Source organism: Molothrus aeneus, chromosome 1 (assembly GCF_037042795.1).
Source record: "Molothrus aeneus isolate 106 chromosome 1, BPBGC_Maene_1.0, whole genome shotgun sequence".
Lineage (NCBI taxonomy): Eukaryota > Metazoa > Chordata > Aves > Passeriformes > Icteridae > Molothrus > Molothrus aeneus.
The window spans coordinates 106,028,340-106,053,070 of NC_089646.1; the positions used below are offsets into that span (position 1 = coordinate 106,028,340).

Consider the following 24,731-nt stretch of genomic DNA (forward strand, 5'->3'; position numbering starts at 1 on the left):
TCATGAAGTCTCTCAGAGAGACCAACATGGTTAAGAGCATGTTCCATTCTTTTCTTTCCCTAAGAAACACAAACACTTCCAAAATCTTTCCAGTCCTTAGTTTTGAATGAAATGATTGCAAGGACTGGGAGGTGGTGCAACATAACATTCCATTCTTTTCCTCATGCTAGCTAAAGCCACAGCCTAAGACATTCCCATCAGCACAGCCATCTGTTTACAGGAGCTGTATCTAGCCTGAAGCCCATACAAAGGGAAGAGAGGAACATGATTGACACAGAAGATTTGATTTGCATCAGTTTAAATGATTTGGGTTAATAGCTTACAGTGCAGAACACGGTACTAGACCCAAGTTACCTTCAGTCTAAAAACCCCTCCCTGATTTCCCACGATCTGTTGGAGGCCCAGATGCTGGCAGCAAGAGGTTACACAGCCACCTCAGCTGTTTTCTACTGCATCTACTCCTTTAAAAGTGACTTTATATGGTTTCAAAGAGGGGTTTGAACCAGAATGGTGCCTTTGTGCCACGTTTTCAGAAACAAGAAGAGTAAAAAACATAAGAGGGACTTTGAAAGGAAAGGGGAAGTTATCCTATGGCTTTTACACTTATTTCTGTAGCAGGAGGTTAAGGGTTCCTCTGGCAAAATTTTCAGTGGTGCTGCCTTTGCAATTCAGCATTTGATCTGGTGAGCTGCACTGCTTCTCTCCAAACATTTCTGAATCACAGAGGGTTTGTTTTATGGGTTTGTTTGTTTGTTTTAACCCAAAAGAAAACACTATAGTTGAGTTTTTTCCATCTGAGAGACTGTGGTAAGCAACTTACCCATACAGACGGCTATTCACAACAGGAGCCATTCAATTCTTTGCTCAGCAATTTTAATATTCCTCTTTGAATACAGCTGAACCACATGAAATTCTGTTGTGTAAGGCTCTCCTTCAAAGTAGAGATTTATTTTCCTTGGTAACAGCTCATCAAGTCTTGAGGCTACAACCATCTGTGTTAATCTCTGCACAGTCTGTTCTTATTCATCATCAATAATAAGACCAAGGAGCACCCATGCTGAAGACAATATGAACAGACAATTATAATAAAGAAATAAAAGCTGCCTTGCTGAAATTTTTAGCTTCTGTGTCTATCCTACATCATAATTCTTTGACCATAACTGGAGACACCAAATGAGGGAAAACAATTAACTTCACCCAAAAGGAACATAATGTTTGAAAGAAAGTTCAACTATGTTTTCTGAGTGGCCATTATGGGAGTGATTTGCAGATCTCAGGCTTTGGCAGGGAGTCAGCCAACAGCAGAATGGAGAAGAGAAGAACTTGGAGGCTGTTCGCTTCTGCCTGCTAAAATTTATTGTGTCTCTTACACTGCAGCTATGGGGATGTTCTCTACTTACTGCTGAAGCTTCCTGCACAAGTAGACCGGGTCGTTCAAATGCTGGCAGGCGAGATCCAGGGCAATGCCTGCAGAGTCATATAACAGCAGTACCTCCAGCTTGATCTCCACTAACACTGAAATGGGGCTGTCACTTCTGTCATTCAGCTTAAATGGAGAAACTCACTGTAGGAGCTGAGCATGCTGAGCATCCTTTGCAACATGCTGATAATCTTTTTCCGGGCTTTGGACTGCCCACAGGGTTGCAGACTTACGGGCATAAAGGGTCTCAATTAAAATTTCTCCTGCCTGCCCAAACCTGAAAGAACTTAATTTGCTAACTTGTGATGGCAACTGGCACATAGACCTCTTCCCTGAGAAGGCAAAGAACAAACCAGTTTCTAGGTGATCAGTAAGGGAGAAGTGACTCCTTATGAGATGTTTTCCATGTTTGAGGCCAAGCTCATCCCTTGGCATCCCAGAAGGTATGTGACAGAGAAACAGCAAAAATCCCTTTTGGCTTCTGTCTCTAGCCAGGGCTAGAGGGGACGATTAGCCAGACTAGCTTGGTCTCCACAGCTTTCAAAGGAAGGTCTGAGAAATATTTTCCTTGAGGTGTTTCCCATCCCAGTCAACGAATGCTTTCTGCTTTTGCCATGTGACTGCTAATTACAGCCACATAGTCCTTACAGTGGACATCTGCAAATCTCCAAAACCTTTCTGCTTAACAACAGCTTCATGCCTGAAACAGTCCTTTTAGCAGAAACTCCAACCCTCTTGTTAGTCTAACTGGTGTCAGTGATACTTCTTCTGTGCTTATGCATGGCAAACAGCATTCCCAGCTCTCCACTTTCCATCTTCATTGCCTAATGACCCAGATTCAATCTGAATAACCATTTCCTCCAAACAACATCAACCTTCTCCTTATCAGTTTCAAAAGGGCTGTGCTGGTTGTTTTATTCAGCCAGCTTGCTCCAGGCAGGTGCTGTTCTTACACAGTATCACGAGGCACTGGTTGCCTGCAACTGCAGCATAAACAAACTTGTTGGTGCACCAGCCTTCCCCATGGGCAGTGGTACAGAAATCTGAAGTTTGAGTGTAAACAGGGATCGAACTCCTACAGGAAAATGGGCCTGGCTTTTGATTCCCAAGCTGTACTGGCCCTCAAGTACTTAAACCAACATGAATCTTAGGGTAGAGCAACCACTTCTTCACCAGCCTCACCTATGAATGTGCAAGTTTTCCTCCCTCTCATAGCCATGTTTGTCAGGAGTCATCAAAGATACAGGACTGCTGATGGCAAACAGGAAGCAGAAAAGCTCAAGCAGTCACAGGGTTTCCCACAGCCACATCTGTGAGTGCAGTTCTGGGATCTCACCCATTGCCTGGCAGGGGCACAGAGAGAGACACCCATGTCACAGTATTCTTCTATAGAGAGCATTCCCTATAGGGCAGCAAGCTCACAGCTGAACTAGTCCTGGGCTATATGTAAATCTTAATGACAGAACAAAAGACAACATTTACTAATCATACTCCCAGTGTGGCTTTCAAAGGGGTTTTGTATACCACCAAATCAAGAACTTAATATGCTGGCTGGCTACTCCCACCTACTGTGGAAGCCAAGGCAATGATTAAAAGGTAGAAGAGTAGTGTGACTCCTTCCCATCACAGATACTGAAGATTCCTCATCTTGGTGATCAAGAAGAGAGCACAACTTTTTTACCAGTATGATTACAAAAACCAGTCCATTTTCCAGAAGAAATCAAGGCTTACACAAGGACACTTTAGTTAAAAAAAGGGTTAAGCTTTCCAAACCAGGCAAATAATATGGAAATAGTTACACAACCTTCATAGGCTCCACTAATTCCTTTTTGGGACTAAACAGACATATATTTATAATACACCCTAATTTTAAAAAAGCAAAACAACAAGCCCACAAAGAAAAGCCCCAGCCCCCACCCCCCAAACCAATGAATAAGAAACACATTTTCAGAAGCAAATCTCATCATATTTTATCTCCTTGTACAAAAGTATACCAGCCTCATATTTTTTTAGTCCTGCCCCCAATCTCCTTCCCCTCACCCATGCCTTCTTTTCAAACCAAATGAGCCTGTCCCTGTGTCTATCCTCTGGAACAGGATTAAAGTTTCACACTGAGCCTGTTGCTGGGTTCACAGTAGCAGATGATCTGTTTGAAAGCTGTTCATTCAGCTCTGGGCAAGGCAAATTCGCCATGGAGTTTTCTTCAACCCATCATCTCCTTTAGCTTACAGGACATTGAGAAAACCTTTCCTCAGCACTCAGTATAGCTCCCAGCAACTAACTTTTCTACAATACTTAATAAAGCATCATTTTCAAAGCTGTGCTTTGTAGACATCACATTTCTTGAATTCTTTAGATCTTGTTTGAGGGTAGGCAACGAACATATGTATATATATATATAAATATATATACTCATGCACCAACTCAGATATAGGTGTTACAAAGAGTAATGGTAAATCAGAATTCTATCCCTTACCAAATACTTTAACAGGTACAGAGCTTCTTTTAAATAGAATTTTAAAAGTTTTCCTATTGCTTTTTGCTAAGATCACTTGCTCTGCAAATTTTCAGCTTCTATTGAAAGACTGGCATAGATTCTCTGCCAACACAACGTAGCAATAAGCAACAAAAGATTCACTTCAGTGTTAAGTATCAGGTTCATTTAATTAATTTAATAACATTTTCTGCTGGAAGCTATGTTACAGCTGCCAGATCCAGAAGATTGTTTCAAAACAGAATCCCTGTGGCCTGCATTTTTGTAATCCACTTGTAGTCCATATGCATTTACTCTTCAAGTCTTCTTTTGATGGCACTTGGCTTTAAGCAGATGCTCTCTGTGATTAAGGCTGGCCACATGCATGAGTCATGCCACTGCAGTGGATAACAAAAGCCTTGTCCCAATTACTTTGTAAGAAAAAAATGACACTTGGAAAATAGGCGTAAGCCAGGTAGGATCAAAAAGGTATGACATGATTCAGGACCATCTCTGTCAGTGATTTGATCAAAACCAGTAGATGTGAAAAGGGCATGATGGGACAGCTTCCAGCACCTGCTGCCTTTTAGAAAGAACAGCACACTCCATTTTTTCTCTCTAGGCTCATGTGTTGACAACCCAAGAACAGTAAATTCCTTAAATGCTGGATACCTATCAATGTGGAGGGTTTTGTATCAGCTGAGCTACAAACCTAGTGCTTTGCATTCAGGCATTAATTGGTGTCATTGCTTCTCTGCAACCTAAAGGAGCTCCTCCTTCCTCAGAGCTGTGTGTTCGGCACTTTGCATTTTTGACTGACTCAAAAAAAGGTCAGTTAGATAGAAATGGTCCAACCTTGCATGTTCCTGCTTCAAATTACTTAACATAACTGTTCACGAGTCTTGCAAGAGCCAATTTAAGCTTGAGCTTTGGAGGTTTCCTGCTTTGAAGATCACTTTAACCCTGAAGTGTGTTCTTTATTATCCAGCATCCCTTCTTCTGTGGCAAAACTGAATGAAAGACCAGGGCACTGCTTTCTCAGAAAATTGCCAGGTTTGCTCTACCCATCCCCTCCAGTCCCCAACCTCTGCAAGCAGCCAGTAGTGCTGCCCACATTTCTCCTCTGCTGCCATTGTCTGCTCACCCAGGGCTGTGAGGACCAGGGAGCCCAACCAGCTCTGTGTCTCTGCTCCCTTGGGTGCCACTGGTGGGAACATACACCTTCCCAAGGGCAGTGATGGAGAGCCAGGGTCTTCTTGGTGCCCTCCCAGAGCTGACCTTTAGGTTTGTATGACCTGCTCTGCACTGGCAGCTGAGATGCCATCTCGGGGCTTTGCAACTGCTGCAGGTCACCAATTCCTGGCTGGCATTCCCAACTCAGCACACATGTGTTGAGAAAGGCACCACTTGTTCCAACAGCCAGAAGTCCCTCAAGGGCTCTCTCCCCACCACTGCTTGCCCCACCACAGGCTGACCCTTTGACAGCTGACTCTGAGCAGCACTGAGCCCTTGGCTCACAGAACTCTCCCAGAGGCAGGTGCCACACTGGAACCTGGCCCTGCTGGCCCCTCTGCCTGAGCAAGAAGGACGCCAAGCCATGCCTTCAACACCTTAAGACAAGTCCAAATATGCAAAGATGTATTTTGGAGGCCACTGAGCTCTATTTCTAATCTGAGTTTTCAGCAAGATTGATGAGCTTCATGCTGCTCTGCGGAGTCCAGAGGGTACTGAACCAGTTGTGTTTGACAGAGGAGCCCAACTCCACTGCTCACTGTGGTTCTTTGATTTGCTTATGTAGCAATCAGTTTAAACCTGTGCTTTTTACTTACCTCAAGGAGAGTCTCAGAAATGCAAGCAGGCTGCACTAAGGCACAAAAAATGCAAGTAGAAGTTAAATAGTTCAGTGTTGTTTAACATTCATGAGTTAAATAAAAAGGCAGCTGCCTTACTGTGCAGGAGGATTCTAATGCAGTATCTGCAGGCCCTGAATTCCCCCAGAGCCCAGACAACAGAAATGCCTGTTGCAGCCAAACAGGCTTCCTGCAGCCATGCCAAGATGCCCTCTGATCAAAGTGCTATTGCAACTGTGGCTGCTGGTTTGGCCTCTGCCTTTCCACTGAGACCACCAGCAAGAAAGCAAATGGGTGTTCTGCACATTGCTATGAACAGCACAGGCAAGATAGAGGAAGAAAAAAAACCAGACTGCAGCCTACCCTTGAAAGTTATGCAAGAAGAGAGGTACAAGATGAGCTTTTCCCACAGCAAGGGTTCCAGCTACGATTGCAAAACCTCAGCAGTCACGCAGGGACTCTTCCATGAGGTCTCCTAGGGTCACTATTCACTTCAAAGTCAGCAGAAAGGTGGCACAGCAAGGATCCTAGTGCATTGGCACAACTGGCTGGCAGAGAGAATTGTCTGGGGAAAGCCAGAATGCTGCAGCCATCACTCCCAGCACTGTCTGAATTTACAGACTGGAATGCCATGAGGACCCATGGCTGGCTGTGTCACGGCTCACTGGGTGTATGAGCCCAACTTCCCATGAGGCTCATGCTGGTTTCTGGACTAGTGCTCAAGTTCAAGCATTTATTTTTTCATGCTTGTCCCTCTCTTCCCCCTTTCTTCCCAAACCTGGGTTTTACCACCTGGCTAAAAAATGGCTCACACCAAGCTCAAGCCAGAGTGGGACCCAACATACATAGACAGCATGCCCATGTGGGGAGACCTTTTGTGATAGACTGAGATAAGCTCAGGTACAATATTGACCAGAGTACTTACCTTTAAGATTCTCTTTGCAGCAATTTTTTTCTGAAAACCAACTAATCTCTTTCTAAAATTCTCCAGTCATAGAAACTGACTGCAAACATTTGTAAAATTTACCTTCTTTGTTAACCTATGGTGTATTATTTGAAATTAAAATTTAGCCATATTTTCAAGCCCATCTGGTGGAATTTGTTAGATTGAAGCCTCCAGTAACTGTAGCCCTGTAGAAACCATGTGTCTTGTCTAGACTAGTTACCCAGTTTCTATCTACAGAGAAATATGCACTTCCTAACACAGCAATCCATTCAAGAAGGATCATCTCTGTGAGGGCAACCCTCTTTCCATTGACCATGAAGGAAATTTGGTCAGCTTAGACTAAAGGACTACACTTTACATATCTAACAACAAGTGAGACAAGTCTCTTTCCTCATTGAAGATTTGATATTAAGTTCCTTTTACCATGTAGACCTTTCCCACAATATAAACTCATCATTTAATATTACTTTCACATAGATTGCAGGCTCTAATATATCAAGACTAATTTCTAACAGCCATTAAGCAACCAGAAGTGAAATTACTTTAAGAACACTTGAGATTAATTTCCTTACACTCTTTATGACATTCATTCAAGGTTCATGTTCTTTGTTTCCTCTTGCAATAATTTAAGAGACAAACCACTGCTGGGAACAGTACGTGTCCCTCCACCCCCTCCAGCTGACAAAAATTGGCAGAGTTCAAGAGAAATCTCAGCGAATGGGAGAGAAAAAAATTCACAGAGAGCAATCACTACAGATATTGAGATTTATTGCTGATTTTCCCTTTCTGAAAGGCTGTCAAACTGCCACAGTTCCAGAAGGGGATTAAGTCCACAAGCCCTTTGGCCTCAGTCCCTGTGCCAGTTCAGACAACATGACTAGAGACCTGTGTGTGGCAGCTTGCTGCTTACAGAACAGTTGGAGGCAAAATCCATCCTTCCAGATCCTGAATTTATACATTGTTTGGTATGACCTGCTGTCAGCTTCAAATAAAAAAAAAAAGCCACTGGGGGCATCCAGTGGGGAATGCTGCTTTTCCTGAGTTTAGCTCCCTGTGCAAGAAGCTGCTACTGAGTGATGCTCACACAGAGCCATCAGCATGATACAGTGCAGTTTTTTCTTTACCACATCAATCTGATATAGTTGGTCTTGTGCTTTGAGGCAAAGGCTCCTTATCATCTCTGCCAACTATGCTGCTCCCTTACCAGCACTATTAATAGCATAGGTTCTTTTCTTAATTAAAAAAAAACAAAAAAACCCCAAAAAACATCCCTTTCCTCATGTTTGGTTGCACTTCTTCATTCCTCTTGCCACTTTTTTCATGATAGCGTCTCTAGGCTGCAAGTCAGTTTGGTTCCAGCTGGTGAGATCTGGTTCCTCTTTATGTGCCTGTCCTTTCAGTGTAAACAAGCAATGCTTCTCCAACTCCACCGACCACAAGGCTGTAAACAAAGTATATCACAAATTTAGCATCATGCAAGTCCTTCTACTTGATACAAAAAGGTATTATTTTATCTAAACACATTCCAACCTAGAGACAGTAACCCAGGTGATTTTTTCATTTGTCTTGCTAAGAAAATGCTGGAACGAAAATATCTTATTTAAATGATCTCATCAGAAATTACCTTTCCTGTGTTTTTGGGCTGGTGCTGTTCAGTAAAAATGCATAGACAGCAATCTAAATGGAGAAGGTTGCCCCTAGTTACAACAATAGCTGCACACCCCTACACTAGCAAGAATAGAAAAGGAAGGCAAAAGAGTTTGAACCTTATTAGCCTATTGATTCCCTCTTGCAATTTCTGTTTGTGTTCTGTCCTGAAAACTTGCCACTTCACAACATCAGGAGGAGATGTAAAGCCTAGGTTTTGTGGACAAGGTGAAATCTGGGAAAACCTTTTTGTGCTGGGGTGATCCCATTGGCACAGTGAGGTCGGTAGAAATTCCTGTGTTTGCCTCTCTTGGTGAGGTGAAGGGAGCTGCCCCAGCCTAAAAGGTACCTGTGCCCAAGCCCTTCTTTCCTGTGCTGCTCACAGCACAGCCATGGCATTAAGGCTGCTCCCCAAGAGTCAGCCTAGGAGCAGGGCTCCAAGTCAGGATGAAAGGTTTTACAAAAATCTTTCCTTAAATATGCTATGAACCCACTCAATGCATGCAATAGTTAATAATCCCCAAGTCTCCTCTGTTATCTCTCACAGCTGACAGGAATATGGTAAGATGCCGACTCTTCTCTCCTTTTAGAACAGTGAAAAGCTAAGTGTACTGACCTTTCATCTTAGCTCCATGGCTTAATTAGCTTATGAAACAGAAAAGCTCCTTGCTGAACTTTATAAACAAAACAAACTTCTGTTAAGTTCATTTCTAAGGGTACTTTTTTTTTTCCTTGGAAAAAAAAAAAGCATGTAAAGCTGAAGGCTCTTTGGTCTAATAGCATTACATTCACTTAAATCTTAGCTTTGGTGAGCTGTTTTAAAAACCACATAATTGCCCTTGTTCCTGAGAGGAAAAAAATATTGTATAACAACAGCACAATATCTTACAATTCCACAGTAAACAGCCTGGAAAGTAGGTGCTACAGAAAGTCTGTGAAGGTCCACTGGGAAGACACAATAGCTTTGGTGTGGAATTACCAAGAAGGAGCTGCAAGGGCTGCAAGCTTTTCAAAAAGGGTCTAAACCACTGAGTCTGGCCACCTGCAGTTGGTAACAACATCTGAGTGGTTTCTTTTCTGGAGAGGGTTAACCCCCATGTCTTATTTCAGCTCCGGTTATAAACACGCCTTATGCATTAACTCCTTTGGAATCTATGGTTGGATAATCGACCCTTAATCCTAAAGGAAAAAATTCCAAAACATTACATACAGAAGACCTTAGAATTTTTTTTCCTGTTTCTCTAGTTGTGTTGTTTTCTAAATTTTTTAACAGAGATTAAAAAAAAAATCTGTCTCTGACATACCATTTCAAAAATGAGACTGGCAATTATGTACAAAAGATAATAAACTGCCCAGCCTTGTTCTGTAAAAAGATACCTGTACCAGAGCTGTTCTTTAATATCATATTCTTACATCAGAGAAGAAGAATCCCTTTCTGAAGGACTTGAAATCTTGGGATCCATGTGCCCATGCAGTCCAAATAACTAGGCAAATGGAAACCATTGTTATATCTTTAAGATGAAGCAGAGCAAAAATCATGGCTAAATGCCAGCCCTTGATTTTACCTTCATTTTCCCATGTGGCAAATCCTCCAGCTTCTGTTTATAGTGGAGTGACAGATAACTGCACTTGCCCATAGCTCAAAAATTAACATATGATATTGTCCATGACCACACTGGAGCAGCACTAAAATCCTCAGTGATTAATGCTCTCATGAGTACTTTGCAGCTGCTATCATCCAATAAACTATTTCCAGACCTTTGCTGCTAAGTCAAGGCACTGCCAATGCACAAGCACTAACAGAATTAAAATTTAAAAAATAAATAAATAAACGAAATTGTTTTCTTTTTTAATTATGACAATCAAAATGTAACAGTGGCCCAAGGGCTAAAGCAAATTTTCTTGTAAACATACAGATGTGTTCATCATTTATAGAAGTTTCAGTCCATATAGGGCAGGTGGCATGTGTGCAGCTACATGGGTCTGTGTGCTCACATTAACAAAGGTGCACATTAATAAAGGTACACATTAATTTTTAGTGCACATGTCAGTGAAATACAGATATATAACCAAAGCCTGCTTCTAGCACACACGTGACAGACCTGCACAAACACATGCAAAACATGGTGAAGAACAGCAATTTAATGGCCTGGACTAGGAGTGTTTTGTAGTTGCTTTGACATTGGTTAAGTCTCTGACATGCACAGGCAGCATGTATTTCCTAGAGCTAAAAAAAAGCACTACTTACTTTAGCATTTGAGACTACATGTGCCTAAAATACAGATAGGAATCCATATCAACACATAAGTAAATGGGGCCAGTCTGAACTGGAGATTCTCCTTTCTATAAGGCTCTTATCACACCTGAAGAAAGGATATGCTAATTCCATTCAGTGCAGAGCTGAATCTTTAGGATAGCAATCAAACCAAATGAATCATGAATCAAGTAGAAAGAAAGAAGCTTAGAGCTTTTCAAAAGTAAGTAGATTTTTATTTCCATTAACAAATCTGTCCTCAGAGACACATGCCTAACCCCATATCGAGAAGTTATTTGCACGGCAGAAGCATTTAGGAGCACCAGCCATGCTCTGTGATTCCCTTTCACTGTGTGCTACACAAACACTGATAAAAAACACTGCCTTGGACCAAAGGAGTTTGCGCCCCAATCCTTTATATTACTACCCCAAAAAGTCAGGTTAGGTGATTTATACTGTGTGGCCACACTTTACAAAATCCAGATACAGCTCTGGAAAAAGTTTATTATCATTATTTTTCTCCAGTTTAATTTTATGCATTCCCAGTGCACAGTGTGTTAGGGAAACTTGAATGCACCCTCTTGGTTAAAAAGATACTGTCAGCAAACCTTGACTCCTGTGTTTTACTTCCAGTTCCACCACTAAATTGCAGCATGACTTTGAATGGGTCATTTATTTGCCTATTGGATCCATTTGCCTCACTGTAAAATGTGCTGAGTGAATTGTGGTGAGGCTTAATGTCTAAAATGTCCATGTTCTCCCACAGAGGTAGAAAAAACACTTTTCTATTACTGTACTGCATCCATCATTGCACACCTGGTTCTCCTTACATGCAAAATAATACTGACAGCAATAGAACTTGACATTTAAAAATATTTCCACATGAAGCGCTGTGTGAAAATTCATCTTTACTGTTAAACAAAAAGCTCATGTAGGCACTTACCAAGAAATTGTTAATACATTGGCAGTCATGACAAAGAAGAATGGTGATAAGCTAGCAGTGATAACCTGTTAAATTGAAAAGAAGGAAAAAACACTTTGTGAACTTGTGATATCACAAATGAAAACTAAAATACTTTTGCTGAAATTCAATTTCCATGTGTGCAGTCATATCTTCATCTTTCAGTTGAAGACAGTATGATAGTCACACATCACAATGCAATTTTGACTCCGACAGAATCCAGGACAGAGCAGAGGCAGGGCAGGGAACCAGAGCAGGGGATCCCTTGTCACATATCCCAGCTGGCTGGCCTAGGAGCCTGCTGGCTTTTACTTGTTGACAGCAGACTAGGGAGAGCAGTCAGATCCCAGGTTTGGAAAGCCTTATATTTCTGAGAATGAGAGTTTGAAATGTGTTTAAATGTGTATAAAAACAAAACAAAAATTAACAGGGTACAGAGTTAAGAAAAACAACACAACTTCAGTAGGTTTATGTTACAAGTCTCTCGTTAGCCCCAGGTGTTCTGGGCAGAGAAATTAGAGACAAATAACTCTGCTTTCCAAGTCCTGATCCCAGAAACAGCTAAATCCTGACGTACAATGGTTTGTAACAGATCCCTGCCTCAGCAGCTACGGAGCCACCACATCTGCAGCCTGCGTGCAGTTTTGGATGTTTTGCTGCCAGATGGATAATGTAAAATGGAAAGAGTTCAAAGAACAGTGACAGAGTCATTAGATGGGGGGATTGATTTTCAGTCAACAGTTAGGATAAGCAATGCCTGTGGGAAAGGAAGACTTGGTAGTGGTTTACAAAAACTTGAGAAACACAAGCGCTGAGGAATGAAAGGAACTATTTAGGTTAATAAAAAATTGCCCAAGGAAAAAAAATGAAATTAAGAAACAAAACATTTAAACAATTATCAGCTAAGATTTCCTAATCATTGTTTTCCTAGTTGACTCCCAGGGGAGACAGCAGAAACTTCATTCTGTAATCTAATACTTGTTAAAGCATTACTACATGTGCAGTAGGGAAAGTAGGGAAGCAAATGCCATTTTAGAGTAGATTCTGTGCACCAGAGCCTGGACTAACAGTCTGTTAGTCAATACCTGCTACAATTGTTATGGTCACATTTTAAAAGGCAGGGTCTGAATCTGCCTGGAGTGTAATCAGGGCAGGATCACAGGCAGGAGTGGCAGGTGAAGAAGAGAATGTTGTGTGTCCTCTCTCTGGAGTCCCATTGTATGAGTTAGGTGGAGAGGGGACAACAATCTAAATGCAGCAGAGGGACCATGCAGTGCCACAGGAGCAAAGGTGTTCAGTAGGGACTACACAAGGCATGCCTCCTCTGGCCTCTTTGGGGATGTTTTCTACTTTAGGGACATTCAGGTGTGCTGGTGGCTTTTTGCTTCCTAGATATTACCATAACTCACACCTTGACTGTTCTCCATGTGCCTGTAGCCCAGGCCCCTGTCAGAGGAAATTAGGCAGGAAATGGACTTGATCCAGACAGGATAACACATGACTGCAGGGCCACTCCATCCCTGCTCAGCAACCAAATTGCTGGTACCAATACAACCACAGACACACCTCCTGATACAAACTTCATCTGACTTCAGTATTTTCACACTTCCAGCCACAGAAGTGTACAGCACAGGCAATGCTGTATAGCACCAAGCCAACAGAAAAAGTGAGCTCCTACTGCTAGGGAAAATCAAAGATAATGTATCTACTCCTATAGCCTTGTATCTATACATGTAAGCAAACATACAGCTTAACATGCATACTCAAAAGAGACTGACAGAGGACAAGGACAAGTCACAGAGAGTTATGCTTCAAAACTCAAGATCATATTGCAAATGTGCACATTCAATGGTCTGTCTCACAGTTATGTGCAACCAGAGAGAGCTGATACCTACTCCAAACAGTAGAAGTTAACTATTCAGGAGCTGAATCTTTCATGCACTTTATCTAAAATCCAGCTGCAAGGCTGAATATACATTAGCTCAAAACCAGTGTTCTAAAATAAGTTTGCATCTTGTTCTAGTGGGCTGGGTTCTCCCCTTACAAAGAGTGCAGTAGATGCACTGACCTACAAGGAACCATTTCTCATTTACTCTGGTGTGAATGCTTGTGGAATTAACTGTACTGAGCTTATTTTAGGTTAATGCTAACTTATTACATAAAAATATACAATACCAATTACTGACCATGTAAACAGAAACTAACAAAGGATGGCAGCTGTGGTACGCACAGAGCGTTCTTTTCCTAAAGCTCATCTCCTCAAAGAAACTGAAGTGCTGTGTTTGAGAAGTGGCACAAGCTAAAGTTGTGTCACCCACTCCCTTGTTGAGCCCTGTTTATTAGAAACTTGAGAAGAGGCCAAGGGCAGAGAAACAGGCATTCAAGAAACCTCCGAAAACAGGCCCTATCAGAAACAATACACCATTCTACTGTGATCATCCCAAACCTCTGCAAAAATGCAGGCTGTAGCCTTTTGGACTACTAGAGCTGAACACTGTTGTATTTTTGAGAAATTATGTAAGAGTGTCTCAGTGCCAAAGACAAACAAAATGTGGGTTGGAAGAGCGCATGAAGTAAGTGTGTGTAAGGAAAGAAAAAACAAATCACAAACAAACCAAAAGGAAAAGACGTTGCTAAAATGCCTACCTTTGATGATTTATCTAAAAGAAGAATACATTTAAAAGTGAAAAACAAGTTTTCAGAGAAGCTAACAATGTCATTTGTTCCAGAGGAAGAATCTAAATCCTAGGGACATAGTAGAGAAGGTAATTTTCCTTTAAGTACATTTCAGTATTATCTGAAGTGTTTTAAGAGCACATTTAGTTTGAAAAAAACCCCACCTACACTGATGTTCTGAATGGCCTTTAAAAAAAAAAAAAGAAAAACCAACAAAATAAATTCACAACAAGCTAAGTGCAGTAATCTTTCTTTCTTCACTTTAAAGGTCACAGTTGTCCTCCTAGGCATTTAGATGCTTTAGTAAAAGGAATGAGCTTTCAAGACAAAAGAAAGCAAGTTAAAGGGCAAACTAAAGTTAATGATTTCCAAATATATTTTGATGCTGAATCTGTGAAACTAAAAGGTGGAAAGGAAAATTTTAATTAGCTATAATATACCTATTTTGAACAAAACTCCCCAAGATTTTGACATACAGTCACTAATTCTATCATATTGTACAGACTGGATGGTTGAACGCCAACTATTTTGGAAACAGGAATAGCTCCATGGACTCTGCCTACTTTTAAAGGAACTGTGACCAGTCAGTATTACGAAAGCTACTTTAAAAACATTCATACCCGGAAATTTTCTTACAAAATTCTGACACAGCTTTTGATGATTAGGAAAAAAATTCAAGCGTAGCATAATTTAACAAAACATTTCCATCTGAGCTGAAATTTTTCCTAAGAAATCATTTCAAACCCTTACTTGCATGAAAAATCAAATCAAAACAAAACAACCTCCCCTCAAGATTGTTACTTAAAATAAATCAGTCTAAGTTTATTCTGTCATTCCATTGTACTGCAAAAATAATACCCATTTTAAAGGAACACTTTATTAACACCTATTTGTCTTGGTTCCAGCTATTTCTGTAGTTCAAATCTGAGTTTGATATAATAACTCAGAGAATAACTGAGTTATTCACAAATCATTTTAAATTTAACCAAAAACCTTGGCATTTCAAGTTGTGCTTTGTACCTCAACCAAAACCAGTTCTAGTTCTTTACAATATGTATCAACATTGCAGGAAATAAGTGTATCCTTGTAATGGATACTTCTCTGGGATTAGGTCTGAGGAGAGTGGGTTGATCCCTTCCACACAAGAGATTGGGCCTAAATAGTCAGGGAACAAAACACATAAATACTCCAATATTCTTCACATAAATACTCTAGTACAAGGGATCAGATCCTGTTTCTCCTGGAACAGAAACCAGGAGAAAAAACAGAGCAACGCAGCCAGTTAGAGGTTTCAAACTTACTGGTTACAGGAGATCCCCAAATTCAGGTCCCCATATAAAAGGTGAAAACTTCAGGTGTTCCCATTATTCTGGGAAACAGAGAAGGGCTCAGGTGCCATAAAACATTCCGCACATTGCTTACATTGCCATTTACATTTAACAGGCTCCTATCAAGGACAACACAGCACTCAACCTCAGGATCCAAAGAAATTAATTCAATTCCAGAGCTCTAGAGTTTGCCCCTTACCAGGCTGAATTAGTGGCAACTAGAAAAACAATGGCATCATTGAAATGGTGGGTAACAGACTAAGATCCATGAAGCAGAAATATCCCAATGTGTGGAAGAACTGGTTGCACAGTAGGGATAAATTCAGCACATAAAATCACTTCTGCACAGGAAAATAGTAGGCATAATAGGCATAGGAATAAATATGCTCCAATGCACCCACGTTTTCTAAATCTGCTTTAGTGATTCCTGAGTGGAGGGAGGCAGAGGCACAACTGACACTAGCTTTAAAGGGTTCCCAAGGAACTTTGACAGACAGATCACTGCACAACTCATGATGTGAATGACTTCCTCCTTTCACCCTATCACTTCGGTCAGATAAGAAAAAATTTCCAAAGAGAAAGTAAAATTTGTCTCAAAGAGTTGTTTTAAGAAAATATGAGAGGAAATGGAATTTATTTTGGAATAAGAGATTAATTTAGTTTACAGATAACAAAATAAAAAATAAAGATTGGAGAATTTCTTGCTGTAGACATTAAGAACAAGTAAGATAATTATTGAGCCAGCTTCCCTCAGATGTTTTTCTTGAACATATAACATCAGAAAACTCTGATAAGTCTGATATGTGGCTTGAAGACAGGAGATGGCACCCTAAGTGTCCCTGGTCCTTGGCAATGCACAAATTTGGATCCTGGGAGATAAAGGAATGTGGAACTCTGCATTCTTTGCTGCCTTGAGTTCTCCTCTGACCAGCTGTGGTTATACCACAGACTCTGGAGTGTCTGGTTTCGATTGGTTCAAACCAGACATCATTGCCAGATAAAAGTGTCATTCTTGACCAAGCTATTGTGGATCCCCTTCAGCCCTGACTTTACAATCATTTCAGAGAAAGATTTTCAGGCTGCAGAAGCTGGCTGTAGATTTTGAATATTTAGCATTTCTGAGTTGTTCAGGAAGGTATTGTTTATATAGCCAAGAACACAGATGAGGACATTTTCAAAATTTAGATTCTGATCTAATCTTTCTATCTGGAATGGAAAGATATGGTGGGGATTTAGTCCTGACATGACCATGATTTGTTAATATTAGCACTCTACTTGTACATTCCATATAAAACTATGTTTTCTCTGAAACTTTTAAACTGCTAAGAAGTTAAATGTCATAGTTCTCACTGTGAAGTGAACACAGAATACTTTAAAAAAGTTTTCTTTAGTTTGTGTACACAGAGTCAATCCTTGTAACTTCATTTCCCCAAACTGCCAAAACCTCTGTCCTTACAAAGACGCGTATTTTTTCCAAAGAGAGTGTTTTGAAACAGCTCATCAAGTTCGCTCACTGTTCAAAATAAATCATTCTATTTACCATTGGGTCATCTTCTCAAAACATCAGGAAAAAGATTCTGATGTACATAACATTTGTTTTCATTCTACTGTCGGAATTAAAGTAATATCAAGCTTTTTATAGACATAATATTTGTTCTGTCCCTCTTCTGCATGGTTTAACCAGCTGCTAAGATAATCATCAAAAATCGCCAGGGAAATGGATCATTGTTAGGGCCACTGAAAACAGCTACATCAAGATAATCCAGTACTACAAAAAAGATAAAAATTACAGCAGGAAAACATCAATAACAACACATAATTTTTTTCTTGAGGGAGAGCCACTGAAATTATTTCCCAGATTTCAGAGTTATATCTCCTTTGTACATATGTTTACTGAAGAGAAAGCATATGTTACGTGAGCATACAAAATGTTTCCATGCTGGGAATGGAAATATGTCAAAAACCGCCCAAAATCTTCAGAACAGAAAAAAAGAACAACTAATATTTTAATGCCATCCTCTGTATTCATTAATTCACATGAATTTTCTAAGCTTTTAATACCATTTCTCTTTGTTTGCTTACATTTTCCATCTCAGGTGGTCTACAAGCCATTTCCATCTAGCTCTCCTCTACTTTCTTTCATCCAAATTTAAGACAATCAAACATTGCCAGATGGGTAAATTCTCTGCACCTTAGCAAGAATACTTTCATTCACACATGTCCAGCAGCTACAGAACCAGTTGAACAGATGAAGGCATTTACTGGCACAGCCAAATACATGGAAGAACACTGAGGGACTGGGATCTCTGCTGTCCAAACCCCAACTGATGTGGTCCAGCATGTACTGCCAAGTCTTTTTAAAATAACCCAGACTTGAAAGATTTTTATAGAGCAGGTGCTGACTGGGAGGTTTCAAGCTGCAGAAAGTCAGCAATGTTTAAGGAGAGGCACCAATGGTCACCTGTAAGCTCACTGATTGTGCAAGGCTGCTACTGTCACTGGAAATCTGACATGAGTTGGTAGCAAAAATCCCTGCTAAACATGACAAATACGGTACATGACCTCCCTCACAAGAAAGAGAGGATGTCACTTGAACTAATGTCAAGTCTGACTGGATTGCTGGCATTTGGGCAGGGAAAAAAAGTACAAACAAAGTGTGTAGAAAAAAACCCATTTTTTTCCTATGGTGATCAAACAAAATAAGGCACCATTAGCAGCAGCAGATACTGTGTACAGGAGATATCCTGTGAGCAGGATATTGAGCATCTGAATGAATCCTGCATGCAGAAACAGACCAAAGCATTAATAGCATTTGCTATTTAATTTTAGGTTAGCTTTGGAGATGATCTACCACAGGAAAAAAACTTCACTGGAAGCTTTCAATTATATTGCCTATTGCAATGACAAAACTTTCCATGAAATCACTAGAAGCTCAAAAGCTCTTCACAAATCAGTTTTACAATACCAAGGTCAATCTCTGGTTAAAAAAGATACAGCAAATTCAGGCAAAATTCCTCTGACCAACTCTCCTTTAAAGTCTCCTCTCCCTAGATATTAATTTAGTTATTTAATCAATATAATGAAACAAAGTCTGAGACCTTTCAACATTGTTCTGAGGGTCTGTTGTTATCAATCAAAAAGCAAGACAAAATTTGCTGCTTAACATAAGGGCTTCAGATGATAGTGCAGCCCCTGAAGGAGCACTGCTAGTAAATCCACTGACAAGGAAGGGTTCCAATCAGCCATACAACTTTTTCCAAGGAAAGGTAATGAGGCTTTAACCAATAAAATAATGGCTCTTCCCGAAAGAAACAGCAATGCCGTGATCCTGCCTGAAAAGCTGAGGAGCCCAAACAAGGGAAAGAAACAATTTAAAGTGAAATAGATGGGAGGAAAGGGGAAAGCAAAACAGGCTTCACTCTCAGTTCTGCCCATTAGTTTAACACTAACTCGAGCACATCTGCTGTGTTACCCTCCGCCTGACCAAAGTGTAGACGTGCCCTGAGGGATTTCATCCCCTGACAGACTTAACTGGAGACTGTCAGCCAATGAAATCAGCAGACAATGAAAGGAGTTTGTACATTACAGCATACTTAGGTGCACATTGCTCATAGGAGGAGCAATGCTCTGCTCCACTCTTCTGAAGGAAGAAAACCCTTTAACCCTTCTGAAATACAAGCTACTCCTTAAAGGATAACCTGGTGATGCTGGCACCATGGCAACAGTGGCACCATGGCAACGGTGACAGTACCTTCATGATCCACACAGCTTTGATCCAGCCACACAGAAGTTTTTTCAGCTGCTGTAAATTTCTTTAAGAACATTTATTTTATATTTGCCCAAATGCCTGCACTCATCTCCTTCTCTAAAGCATCTATTTTCCAAAAGGAGGTTTTGGTCACTCTCTTCTGCCTTTTCTTTATATTTTATCTTTCTTCTTTCTATGTTTTTTTTGTTGTTTTTTTTAGCATTATAAAAGCAATGATGGTAATATCCAGGGGTTAAGAACCCAATTAATTCCATGTATTGTGACTCAAAAGCAGGCAGAGTTTCAACCTGCCTTAGCAGTCAAATGCCTAATGGTAATGATAAAACTTAGTTCTAGAGTAAATGAGTCTGTCTATATTTCACAGGAATAGATTCTGACAAAGCTTAAAATCACCTACACGTTACATTTAAAATATAGAACGTACTAAAAGCAGAGGAAGAGGGTAGATCAAATAACACACAACCAGCAACTTGCCCTCGAAAATATTTTCACAACAAAAGCAGGACAAATGCATGCCTCTAGAAAAATCATCAGATATTTTAGGGTGGTTTCTCTTTTTTTACATTACAAATACAATAATCTCTGTACTGCAGATGAATATTTCTATATATTAGCTTTTTGACTGCTATGAGAAAATAGATTTCTTAATTAGCCCTAGTACGTGCTTAGAGAGAAGATAATCCTCTGCATTTCTGTGGCTGAGTACCTCTATGCAGTTCCAGTATTTCAAGAATTAGGTATGCATCCTCTACTTTCTATCACATTTATGAAGATTTTTTTCAGTGCTGTTTTCTGTAAGTTCTTTTTTTTTTTTATTTAATGACCAATATAACCACGATGCTGATCCTGCAAGTGCAAGGTGGGACCAACAGGTGGTTGCATCCTTAAAGTCACTAAGCATCCTGTCTTAGCAGATTAATATATGATCAATGTACAATCCTTTCAAATTAATATGCTATAGTAACTAGTTTTTAGCCCTGAGCATCATGTGAATATCAAAAGAACTGCTGAACTGCTGTCTAACTTCATCATTTTTTAATTCCGTATAAGACAAAAGTGACCGAGCTATTGTGCCTGCACTGTATGCATCTCACCAGCAGTTTGGCTGTAGGAGAAAATGAACCATTAAGGTTTCATTTTTGCTTTGAATCACTTCTACAGAATCCTCTGCCTTCACCTCTTTGAGGTATGTGCCACCTGTCTTGCTGCTTTCAGCCATACCAAGACTTTAAATATAGCTCATAGATGGCCATTTTGAATCCTGGCCTTAATTTTCTTGTCTCTCCAGTGTCACTTTCTTTTTTAAACTTTACAATAGCCACTAGATATGATGATTATTTTATGCTGCAGAAACATCTTAGAATGTTAAAGTACAGTAAGGAAAGAAGGATATGTGGATTACAGAATGTAACTAATAGAATCTATGTAAGAAAATTCCCCTCTTATGAGAATCAGGATATCATGGACATATTTACAATAATCAAAGAGGAATTTCCTTTTCAGCAAGACCTAGATCTATCAATGTACAAACATGTATTTATATATGCATTTACATATAAATGTGTACTATATAGGTACACACTGCAGAAATACATAAACATACATGACTGATGAGACAGGACAGAACTATTACAAGCAGATTATAATTTATTCTGCTTTCCTCAAAAAAAGTGATACATTTAAAGAAAATCAAAACTCTTTTCTCCTTGGAAAATACCACATTGGGTTGAAAATTATGGTGATTGTAGTGATTTCCTTTTGAACATCAAATAGCCACTTCATGCTACCTTCACTCAGACATAAAGATCAGAATTTCTGATCAAAGACAAAGCCACAAGAAGAATAATTTGCCCTCTACTATTGAAGATAATGACCAAAACATCCATTTCCCCTTTAAGACTAAGAGCTTGAGCAGTGACACCAATCTTCAGCCTATGAAGTGGCTACAGTACAGAACACAATTTTAACAGTACCTCTGCTCATATTTTAAATATTTCTCTTACATGTGCCCATCTGCAATCCAGATACTGTTATTACTTCCAGAGTTTTAGTTCTGAAGACACAAAGGGAACAGCCTGCACAATTCTTTTAATTGCTGTTCCTGAGCATGCTTTACTGATCTGGAAACATGATCAATTTTGATCCAAACAGGTGTGTGCACATGCTCCAGACTAACAGCATCTGTTCAGGTCAGGTCTGCAAACAAGAGGCACAATCCATACAGCTGAAGCTTTGCCAAGCAAGGACAACAAAAGTCATTTAATGGGGACCAAGAAAGTTTCTTTATACCAAATAAATTTGATTTTCTTTGAATTTGCCGAGAAGCATTTTGCCCATTCTTGCTATTTCACCAGATTTAAGACCCAACACCCCCTGTTTCCTGTAGATGCTTCATGCATTATAATGCTTAACTGTACTTTTCCTGTATCTTTTCAGCATGTCAAGGAGTCTCTTTTGCTTATATGCTGCCTCATTGCTGCAAAGGCCTTAAATGGCTCCTGACATTTAGCCTCTCCCCTGAAACTTCTAAGTTCAGAAGCTGACAGTGCAATATGATTCATCATCTTGTTAATATTTTATGAATTATTAAATATTTGTGCAATGGAATAAGCATTTCAATGGCAACAACAACCACAATTGTAAAGTTCTACCTACTAGGACCACAGACAAAAACTGGATTGGACTAAGATAAGGTTTAATCAAGTATTGGATGATGGCAGAGGATTTGGGAGAATTTATGATTTTCCCCTAATGCAGCAAGTCTAGCATCAGAGAAAAGGAGGTATTTGTATCTTGACCTTAGCTGATACAAAACTTACATCTCATGGCATGAAGATCATTAATCTTTCCCTTTATCTCCAAGAAAAACTTCCATAAAATATCTACTATTGCTGAAATTGCTCAGTCCCTTGGAACCTTGGATCTTTTAAGTAGATCCAAGCCTGTAAAATATCTCCTTACTTTTATTCAGTCTCAGTATTATCTTCTCCTTCAGACACTGAATTTTACTGATCAATAATATGGTACACTGTGTAAAACAATTACTTTTTCTATCTGTTTTGAGAAGTATTGATTTTCAGTTTTGAGCAGCAGTCAGCTGTACTAACCCTCTGCTGCTGCAAAATACCACAATGAAATACACTTTATTTTATGTTAAGCTCAGCAAGAGCTAGCCTGCTGGCATTCCAAGTTATTCTTCATCTCATGAGATCATGAAGATAATCCAGATGAAACAACCATGATTTTCATTGTCACACTTAAGTGGTGAATTTAAGAGCCAAACTGACAGTTTGCTATGTATATCTGGCAAGAAAGGAGCTGGCTCCTTAGGAAGGAATGAGCTCAGCATCTGCCTATGCCTATCTTCTTCCCAAGTGTTGGATGCCCATGAGTGGGCATCAATCAGGAATGGTTGCTATAACTGTCTTGTGGGAGAGGATGCACTTCCAAACAGGTGAACCATGACCTCCACAGTAGCAGCTCAGTGGTGGCTCAGCTGGCATCCAAGAGAAATGAAAAAGCTAATTCCAGCAGACAGTGTGTACATTAGATAAAACCTTCACAAAACAGAGAAGCCTGAGAGCAGTAAATGCCCCCTGAGCAACCTGGGAATCCAACAACAACATTTTCTTTTCCATATAGGCCTCAGGCAGGTGAATGCCCACCCAGTTGTGCACTCTGAAATCACTGCCATAACTGGCCCAAAGATCCAGATGGGGACTAGCCCAAGACTGATCACATCAGTGGAGCCCTTTACCATAGAGGGGGGTGTTGAGTGGGATGCTGCACACATTCTCAGACATTGCTCTTTCCATGCCAGATTGCCCAAAGGTCTCATGCTGAACATTGCAGACTGAGGCTGTCATCAGTTCAAGATCTGTGCATTTCTTGAGTGCATCTTCAAATCCCTCCTTGCCCCCAGTGTCACTGCTACAAGAGAACAAACCTTGTACATGCTGCTTTTCTTATGTGTGGAAAACCCAAATGCTGCTGAAAAGGCTGAAGGGGGCTGTGAGAACCAATGAGGATGCCCAGCTTAAGGGGAATATTTTAGTGAAAAGAAATGCAATGCAATTCTCCATTGTTAAGATCTATAAACACACCTGAACCGCCTATGTTCCTTGTCAACATTATCAGATGTAAAACATTTTTCTGTCATGACTAATTCAGAACTCTGTGGAGGATATCAGCAGTATCAAAATAGCATAGGAAACTTTGGAATGCGTAATCAAGGGTTTTTTTAAAAATCTGTTAGCAAAAATAGCAAGTTTCCATCAGCCTCTCTCCCAGATGACACTTACAGTTTTGGTATTTCTATGCATGTATGAAGTCCATTTCCTATTGTATTTCCACTCTCACAGCTCCTTTGGGAAAACCTAATACATAAACAAACAATTCCCAGAGAAGATAACTAAATCTCTCTACTGACCCCTTTCCATACTACCGAAAAAAGAATAACAGAGGCACAGTCTCTGCATTACCATTCTTTGGTGTGTTTATACTGTTTTAGTAATGATGTAATGGAAAGAAAGTGACATGCTATTATTACTGTTGTTATGCTAAGGACTGCAAGGAAGAATTGATTTTCTTTAAGGTTTTATTTTTCCATTTAAAAATGACAGCCTTTCCAGTGCTTTCTAACCATTAAATGTTACAAAAGATCAAAATATTCCATCAGAAGCTTTAAAAAATGTGATACTTGAAAAAGTATTTTTTAAAAAACATTTATTTAGCTGATCAATTTTGAGCAATGCCTATTATGAGCAATGTCACAAGGTTACACCCAGCAGTCTCTGTGCATCCCATGCAGGGGAAGACAGTGACAGAACTGACTATAGCTGAATATACTCCAAACATTTCCTCCAAAAAGAGTTGGGGAAGCCTCTGCAAGGCAGGTCCATTCCCCTCTGGTCTCTTAGAACAACCATACACAGCAACATGCATAGAGAGAAAGCTGGACTCTGCCCTCTTCCTCTCCATGCTGGCTGTGCAAAGGTCAAGAACAGCCCAATGCCACCTCCTGACATTGTCTGAAGCCTATGTGACTTCCCTGAGTACCACATATTTCAGGAACAGAACATAATCCATTTAGTGTGCCTTCCCTAGAGCTCTATGGCTGGTTGCTGACTTTTGTTGAAAATCAAAATCTAATCCTTAAACAGGTGTATGGAGTTGGACTGAGAAATGAATGCACTTGAGGTTTGGCAAAGAGTTGGTATGAATTGGGGAGGAAGAGGAAGACAGAGACCTGTTTCAGAGAGCAGCATCTGAAGTTTCTGAAGGAAGCCACCTGAAGTGTGACATCCAGTGCCTATCATAGAGGTCAAGGCTCAAGATTTATGAGACAGCCTGGAGACATTTCACCCATGAAGGTATTTAAAAATCAACAGGGAACATTCTGAAAAGA

General features: G+C 40.1%; 1 protein-coding gene across 3 annotated transcripts in view; it reads right to left on the minus strand.

The window, feature by feature from the left end:
• Positions 1-7,440: 7,440 nt before the first annotated feature.
• TMEM241 (transmembrane protein 241) overlaps positions 7,441-24,731 on the minus strand; it is a 55,120-nt gene continuing 37,829 nt past the window's right edge. For all 3 annotated transcript variants that reach the window (XM_066546424.1, XM_066546433.1, XM_066546415.1), the window contains 2 exons: positions 11,534-11,598; positions 7,441-8,130 (listed from right to left, as the gene is read on the minus strand). In XM_066546424.1, the coding sequence (XP_066402521.1) occupies positions 8,070-8,130; positions 11,534-11,598 (126 nt within the window). In that variant the 3' untranslated portion in view covers positions 7,441-8,069. The remainder of the gene's footprint in view (positions 8,131-11,533; positions 11,599-24,731) is intronic.